This window comes from Leucopleurus acutus, assembly GCF_964270905.1.
Source record: "Leucopleurus acutus genome assembly, chromosome: 16".
Lineage (NCBI taxonomy): Eukaryota > Metazoa > Chordata > Mammalia > Artiodactyla > Delphinidae > Leucopleurus > Leucopleurus acutus.
The window spans coordinates 1,675,421-1,683,391 of NC_139158.1; the positions used below are offsets into that span (position 1 = coordinate 1,675,421).

Genomic DNA, 7,971 nt, shown 5'->3' on the forward strand with positions numbered 1-7,971 from the left:
ACAGCACACAGCACGCTGTCGGCCTCACACGGGGGCCCGTCTCAAGTGTTTGTGTGGATGACGTGTGCACAGAAGAAGGGGTTTGGGCGGGAGAAGGGGTGAGTTCAGCATTGCACTGAGCTTTAACTTTCTTGTTACCGTGTTTTGTTTCGCTGCGCCTCTCCTTTCATTCTCACACCCACTCTTCACGAGGGTCTGCGTTCCCGCCTGGGGGCTGGTCTGGGTCCGGCCTCCCCCTTTCAGTGCGGTGGTAAGGGGTCTCCAGTCACCTCTCCAGTCACACTCACCCTCTGGGCCTTCCTAAGCCTCATGGGTCACATCACCTGGAGAAGCTGAAGCTCCCCATCAGGCAGCCCCCCAAAGTCCACCTCACAGAGGGTGGAGGAGGGAGGGAAAAGCAGGGCCACTGGGTCTGAGACGGCAGCGGGCACCATCCTCTCAGGACCGCAGGCTGCGAGAGGACCTTAGCCTTTAACTTGGTTTCTGTTGCCTTCCAGCTTCCTCGGAGGGCAGCGTCTGGTCTCTACAGGAAGCTGAAGTGAAAGGATCCGGGGAAGAGGCCCCTGCATCCATGGACACAATGACCAAAAGCCGGTTCTTCCGCCTGTGGCTGGTCTTGGGGTCCGTCTTCATGATCCTCCTGATCATCGTGTACTGGGACAACATGGGCACCGCCCACTTGTACCTGCACACTTCCCTCTCCAGGCCTCACATCCTGCAGCCCTTCCCCAGCCCCAAGCCAGGGGACGGCAAGTATTTCACCGCCAGCATTGAGGAGATTTTGGAGAAGCTCCTCAGTGCTCATGCGAAGCAGAACATCCTTCTGGGTAGAAAGGTGGAGCAGCCCTCCCTGCTGGCCTCCAGCAAGCCTGTGCTCAGCAACATGGAAGAGAGTGTGAGGGGCTACGACTGGTCCAGCCACGACGCGCAGCAGAGCCCGGACCCGGACGGGCGGCAGGCCGAACGGAGGAGCGTGCTGAGGGGGTTCTGCGCCAATGCCAGCTTTGTGTTTCCCGCCAAGGAGCGCTCTTTCGATGACATTCCCAACTATGAGCTGAACCACCTCATCGTGGACGACCGCCACGGGGTCATCTACTGCTATGTGCCCAAGGTGGCCTGCACCAACTGGAAGCGCGTGATGATCGTCCTGAGCCAGAGCCTCTCGGACCAGGGCACGCCCTACCGTGACCCCCTGGACATCCCCCGGGAGTACGTCCACAACTCCAGCACCCACCTGACTTTCAACAAGTTTTGGCGCCGCTACGGGAAGTTCTCCCGCCACCTCATGAAAGTTAAGCTGAAAAAGTACACTAAGTTCCTGTTCGTGCGGGACCCCTTCGTCCGCCTCATCTCGGCCTTCCGCAGCAAGTTCGAGCTGGAGAACGAAGAGTTCTACCAGAAGTTCGCCGTCCCCATGCTGAAGAGGTACTCCAACCACACCAGCCTGCCCAAGTCGGTCAGCGAGGCCTTCAGTGCAGGCCTCAGGGTGTCCTTCGCCAACTTCATCCAGTACCTGCTGGACCCTCACACCGAAAAGCTGGCGCCCTTCAACGAGCACTGGAGGCAGGTGCACCGCCTCTGCCACCCCTGCCAGATAGACTACGACTTTGTGGGGAAACTGGAGACCCTGGACCAGGATGCCACCCAGCTGCTCCGGCTTCTCAAGGTGGACAGGCTGCTCCAGTTCCCCCCGAGTTACCGGAACAGAACTGCCAGCAGCTGGGAGGAAGGCTGGTTTGCCAAAATTCCCCTGGCCTGGAGGCGGCAGCTTTACAAACTCTACGAAGCAGATTTCGTCCTCTTTGGCTACCCCAAGCCTGAAAATCTACTTAGAGACTGAAGGCGTTAGGGGAAAATCCTGAACACCAAAAAAAAAAAAAAAAAAGTGCTTGTGTTGTTACTTTAAACCTGAACGAAGGGCCTGTGGTACCGCGACCATCTCCCGGAGGATGGAGCAATGCGTTGCCACATATATTTTTATATGGCTTTGTTTCTCTCCTGGTGTGGCACATCGCAGAATTCCACAGTGCTCCTGTTGGCGAGTCAGCTGGAAACACCTGGAATTGACCACACCCACACTCTCGTTTGTAAAATACCCTGCGATTTTGCAGTCTAGACTTGCTGTTTACTCCCTCCCTGTATTCATTGAGTACTGTGTTAATATTGTTTTTTAAGATTAATATATTTCAGATATTTAATATGAAAAGTGGAGAAGGAAATGGTGGAGTAAAAGGTTACATCTGCTCCTTCTGCCTGCGCTTGTGGTTATTTTGTTGGAGCGACAGATGCTCATTCAGGGGCTCCAAGCGGCATAATGGCTGACGCTTAGGCCTCAGAATCTCAATTTCAGGAAGGGAGGGTTCATGGTCGTCTTCAGCAAAAAGGAGGAACTTGAATTTGAGATCAGGCGTTACTGTGTGTTTGTGCAAGGGTGGCAGACAAATCCTTCAAAAGTGAAAGCTCTCTTATTAGGTGATACATGTGAAAAGGGAAGGCTATTAATAAGGGTTTCATACTTGAGATCATATCGAAGGTAAATCGTACATCCAGGTCACAGTCACAGAGGCTGGATTTTAACTCCAGCTGCCTCCTTTAATTTGTCAGTCACGGACGTAAGGATTTGCAGTAACAGGGACTGAGTTTATCCCTAAAATGCGTCCCCAGCGTCAGCAGGGCGAGGCGCAGGTGGGAGTCTCATTGCCAAGCTGGCTGGTTCGATTCAGCTTCAGGGACGTTCCCTCGAGGACATGACTGACACAGGGATCTTCATGTTCGACGGCCCTGCCTTGGTGAAGGTGTCTGCTAGTCCAGGAAGGCTCTTTTTGAACATCTCGTTCAAATTCCTTTGCAGGTTTTGCTCTGAACCCGTAATTGGTGAGAAGCATGCGGTCATTTTGTGGCATTTGGGCATCACATTCGACCGTGTCTTCTTGATCTGTAGCATTTGGTCCTAGACGCCCAGTTCCTGAAGAGCTGGCAGAACACGTGGAAGGCCTCCCCCCGGGTGTCCTTGGCGGGTGGTGCCCTGCTTTTCCCAGCTGCGAGGTGGTGCTGTGTAGCTGGAGCCCGGGCCTCCGGTGCTCACCTTGCAGCTTGGAGCTCCACAGTATTAGAAACCACCACTTCCTCTGGAAGCTTCCCTTGTCTCCGTAAGACAGTCGGCAGCCGGACACAGACTTGAGGAGTCCAGTTTCAGAGTGCTTGTCTGAAGAGGCACCTGCCTCTGTGGGGAGTGTTTCACTGAAGTGTGTTCATTTCGAGAATATTCAGACACATGCCAAAACTCGTTGGGTTGTGAGCCTTTTAAGGGCAGGGCCACATCTCCTTCTTTCTATATTCCTGGTTCTTTGCATAGTTACCCAGTAGGTCGGTTTCTCTGGGTGTCGGAGGCATGTTTGCAGGGATGTTGAGGCCCAGGGACTGTTGGAGTGGGTGCCAGCTGCATCCACACAGCCACCCAGATTCCTGTGCCAGGGCCCCAGCTGCTGTCTGCGCCGGGGGGACGACTCAGGATGTGATGGCAGAGAAGGTCCTCCTGGTCTGGGTGTGTGTGTGTGGGGCGGTGAGACAGGCTCCAGGAGGAGAGGGGGAGCCCGCACCTCGCCTCTTCCTGGGGCGTGAGCCTGAGAATTCATTCCTTCTGTTCTGTGCCATTTCCCTGACCCACACGGTAGTGTCTTGTAGAGGAATTGGGCTCCATGTTTTTTTCGGCTAAGACACTATAAAAATTTTTAAATGGATGCTGTACAATTAGACAATTTAACCAAACAGTTCCATAAACTTAAAATTCTTTATTCTGCCTCCGTCTTCCGGCCCTCATCAACACATTTACCCACGGTCCTAATAATACCGTGGTTTTGTGGTACAAAATCCTCTCTCGTGTCATCTCTGAACCTCCAGGGCACTGTGCCTGTTTGCAGCCAGGGGGAGGGCGCAGGAGACTCGCCCAACATGCAAGGCTGGGGGCGTGCGAGCCTGCCCTGGACTTGGGCCTCCTGACCCTGGTGCTGTGCGTTTTCCACCTCACGCAGGTGTTCAGCACACTTGTTGGGGGGGCGGGGCGGGGAGGGTCTGTGAGAGAGAGGTACTGTCGGTCCTCTTTCCTCTAAAAGTGTCTGGTACACATTTTCACGCATCGATACGGCATACCCACCTATGGCTTCTAATGAATATTTAGGCAGTGTTCTGCCGTATTGCTTTTACCATCTATTTTTAAGGAATTTCTACTATTTGGAGAATTTTAAGCTTGTTTTTCAGCAAGGGCTGGATCTCACTTCTCTCCCCGGTGCAGTTAGTGTGCACCTGCATCCATACTTTGGTGAAGGAGGGACTTTAACCCAACTCTGCCGCTAACGGGCAGTGAGAGGGGCTGCCCTGGCCTCCCCAGTGCAGGGGCTGCCCTTAGGCTGGTGAGCAGGGAGCACGGGGCTGGAAGGGGCAGGGCAGGCATTCCCATCCTTGGGATGGGGCAGGAGCCTAAGGGAAGGAGGCCGGGCGTTTTGGGGACAGAGCAAAGCAGCAGCTGTGGGAAGCATGCCTGTCTGACCCGCCTGCCCTGGGAAGCGCCCTTCTGAAGCACGTGGAGCCCACCTGAGGTTTCCAGGACTGCGCTTCCCTGGGTTTTATTAGAGGCGAATCTCTGCACTCAGACGTGAACACTGCTAACCCTATCGCAGCTTGAGTCTCCTTCCCATTCATCGCATGCCTAGAGCAGGGCCTGGCACTGCGGGCACACGGTAACTGTTTACTGAGTGAGTGAGGAGATGAGTGATGCTGCGTGAGCCTCGTTCCGGGCCGTGAGCCAGGACAGCTGCCGTCCTTCTCCCCACGTGTTTCATAATAAGGTGGCCAGGGCTGGTGGCGGTTCAGTGACGGACCCTGAGTGGGCTTAGAGCTCACTCCCTGTGACTTCTAGCACTTTCTGAGCACCGTGTTGTCTGTGGGGCTCATGAGGACAGCTGGCACTATTTCTGGGGAACTAAGTGTTCACCTCTGGTTCAGAGAATAATAACGTGTCTGTATTCCCTTCCTGTATTCTCTCTTCCCTTTGGAGGGTGCTGTCGCTTGCCTTTTCCTCTCAGAGAGAATGAGGATTGCTGTGTTCCATGCTTGGCTCCCATGGCCCTCTGCTGAGGGAGGCCTGTGTCCGTCAAGAGCCGGCCAGGCTGCCCCGTCCCTTCCCTGCCCCTCACCCCCCACCCTCTTGTCACCTCGAGAGCCTTCGTGGCTGGAGAGCAGAGTGGAGGAGAGAAGCAGGCTAGTCCGCCCCTGGCGGTGGCTGGGAGCTCGTGGATGTCTCCCTCGTGTGGTTCCAAGGCCCCGCAGGTGAAGCGTGCAGCCTGTGAGCATGCTGTTTCGTTCCCCAGCAGGCACGTGTGCCCAGACATCTGCCGCCTTGGCTGCGCCTTTGTGGGGGCACCTAGCTCTGGACCAGCTGTGCCGGCCCTGTGTATTAAACATGGCACCAGATGGGGTCCCAGCAGCAGGATTTCAGGGGATGCGCCGACATCCCCAGAGCCGCCTTCTTAAGTTTCTCGGGAAGAAGTTCGGTTTCCAGTGGGATTTGCTCCTCAGCCTGTGCTGTCCCCACTTGGACAGCAGAGCGTCTCAGAGGGGTGGCGTGATGCTCTTGACAGAAGGTCCAGGATGGTCTGTTCTCCTCAACGGCCCCATCCTGCAAAGTAACAGGCTCCCAGATATCATGCAGACCCGCGGGGGTCAACTCACCCGAGCACATTATCCGGGGGTAATTATTGCCTATTTATTGATCAACTACACTTCCTTTTCTGCCCACCCCACACTCCAAAACCTAAAAATATGAACAGGTAAAACTTGGATAACACAGACATAATTCATCTAAAAATGTGAAGTGCTTCTCCCAAAGGGAAGTTTGGAAGGACTCTTTCTGGTCGACGTCTGTTGTTTTTTGCCGACACAGGTTCCTCCTCCTGGTCAAAGAGCCCATCACTGTCTCCCTCACTCTTAGCCCAGGAGACTTGAGCAAGGCCATCCCCACCCATGCCTTAGTGCTGGCTAGGCTGCCAATGCATTCTGAACCCATCAGTCCCAGTGCCCTCTGCTGGAAACCTCTGGGTGGGGGCTTTACCAGACTGGAGGGACAGAAGCCACTCCTAGAAGAGCTGCACCGAGACTCAGACCGCACGGTGAGGGCACAGGGCTGGGAGGAGTGTGGACGGCCTGGGGGACGTGCCCTGAAGCTGGTCCACCTGCGCTTTGCAGGTGTTGGGGGGCCGTCGTTTCCACTCGCTTAAGCTCATTTGAGCCGGATTTCTGGCATTTAACGTACAGGATCCTGACTCGCTATTTAATCTCTACCCTGGATCCGACAAACGAGGGTTGAAGAGGGCCCGTTAGTGAAGAGAAACCATTGACCTTCTGACAACTGGCTGTTGTTCATGTAGGTGTGAACAGTTTATCAGCATCACAAAACTTTCTAGACGCTCCCTTACTCTACCAAGGCCCAGTGGCTGGCAAAGGGCCCCCCTGGGATGCCATTTCAAACCAGCAGAGAGATGAAGGGACCGCGGGATATTTTTTCTTTGGGGAATTATTTCATCATGCATCATCCGGACGGAAGCTAATGAGGAAGACACCTGCTTTGAACTCATCTCTGCCTTTGCCCTTGGGTGCTTCAGATGCAAACCAAATGTCGTCCGTCAGGCCTGCCCGAAACGATTCGACTTGGCTGTCCTGGGCACCATCTGGAGGGTGTGTGCTCACGGTGACGGCACCATCACGCTGGGGCAGGGGTCTGTTGGGTGACTTTGTCAGTGATGAATGAACACGCCCTGTCGTACTGCGTCTGCACCTGACAGATTTTGAGTGTGCGAGCTTGCAGTCCTGGTTGGAGGCTGGCAGGACCGTGAGCGTGTGTGCTGGGTCTGAAATGTATAGCTCAGATCTTTGGGGAGTGCTTGACCCAACTCAGAGCCCGGGCATCCAGAACTTTCCTGCTACTTCGGGGACTGAGCACACTTCTGCTGGGTGCAGGTTTGAGCGGGATGGCGCTGACCTTTGAGGGGAAGAAAGCTTCCTCGGAGGGGGAAGGGGACGTGCTGGCCCTGATGGTCGGCGGGGGTGCCTGGAGCAAAGGGAGCTGCAAACTGGTCTGCGAGCGGACTTCTTATAGTCCTTTTCTTGTGTGTGGTGATATATCGACACACAAATGGAAGGTTTTTGTATAATCAAAATGCAAAAGAAGACCACTGCCGCTCAGGTAGATCTGATAGAATACAGCATTTGACAGAGGCCTGGAGACTGTGCTGCAGTTCTGTGTCTCTTTGTGGCTTTGTGTTGGGCCTAGGGAGCTAACAATACATTTTGCGCTTTCATGGCTACTATCGTGTGAAACTACCACCTCTGAAGTGGTCGTGAGTCTAAACCGCTCTGAATCCTTGCATGGAAGGTGAGGCTCCACCTCTTTCCCTCTCTAGGCACCATCCAAAGCATGAGGTTGGTTAGCAGAGACATGGCTGCCCTTCCTGGACTCTGGGGCAATATTCTGCTTGTGTCTCAAGAGCTTCCGAGTGCGAGGGCCTGTGCTCAGTGAGTGCCCTGGGCTGGGTCAGCAGAGGCCGCTGGCCGTGCTCGTCTCAAGAATTCCCACAGGCCCAGAGGGAAGACCAGAGCAGGAGGGGAAGAGCGTGTGATGGCCGGGTCAGCATCCAGACCTTCCCAGATGCGAGAGGCAGGATGGCTGCCGCGGGTAGCATGCTCACCCGCGCGGCCGAGCTCAAGTCCCAGCCCTGCAGGACCCAAAGCCATGTCCAGGGGGCAAGCGAGGGGGCTGGCAGGGACCTTCAGTCTTAGGGCTTCTGCCCTGGGCCAGAGTACATCTTTTAAGCAAGTTCGAAGTAGGAACCTTTAAAGTGCTTTTTTCACCCAGGAAAATAATAATGATGGTAATAAAGCTGTTTATTTTATCATTAGATGGCCAGCCATCCGATTTAG

The 7,971-nt window shown here is 54.7% G+C and overlaps 1 protein-coding gene across 1 annotated transcript; it reads left to right on the forward strand.

Moving 5' to 3' along the window:
- Positions 1 to 571: 571 nt before the first annotated feature.
- CHST12 (carbohydrate sulfotransferase 12) lies at positions 572 to 2,122 on the forward strand (the record flags this gene model as incomplete). The annotated part of the gene is made up of 1 exon (XM_082858151.1): positions 572 to 2,122. The coding sequence occupies one exon, from the start codon at positions 572 to 574 to the stop codon at positions 1,838 to 1,840; it is 1,269 nt and encodes a 422-aa protein (XP_082714277.1). The 3' UTR covers positions 1,841 to 2,122.
- Positions 2,123 to 7,971: the final 5,849 nt, after the last annotated feature.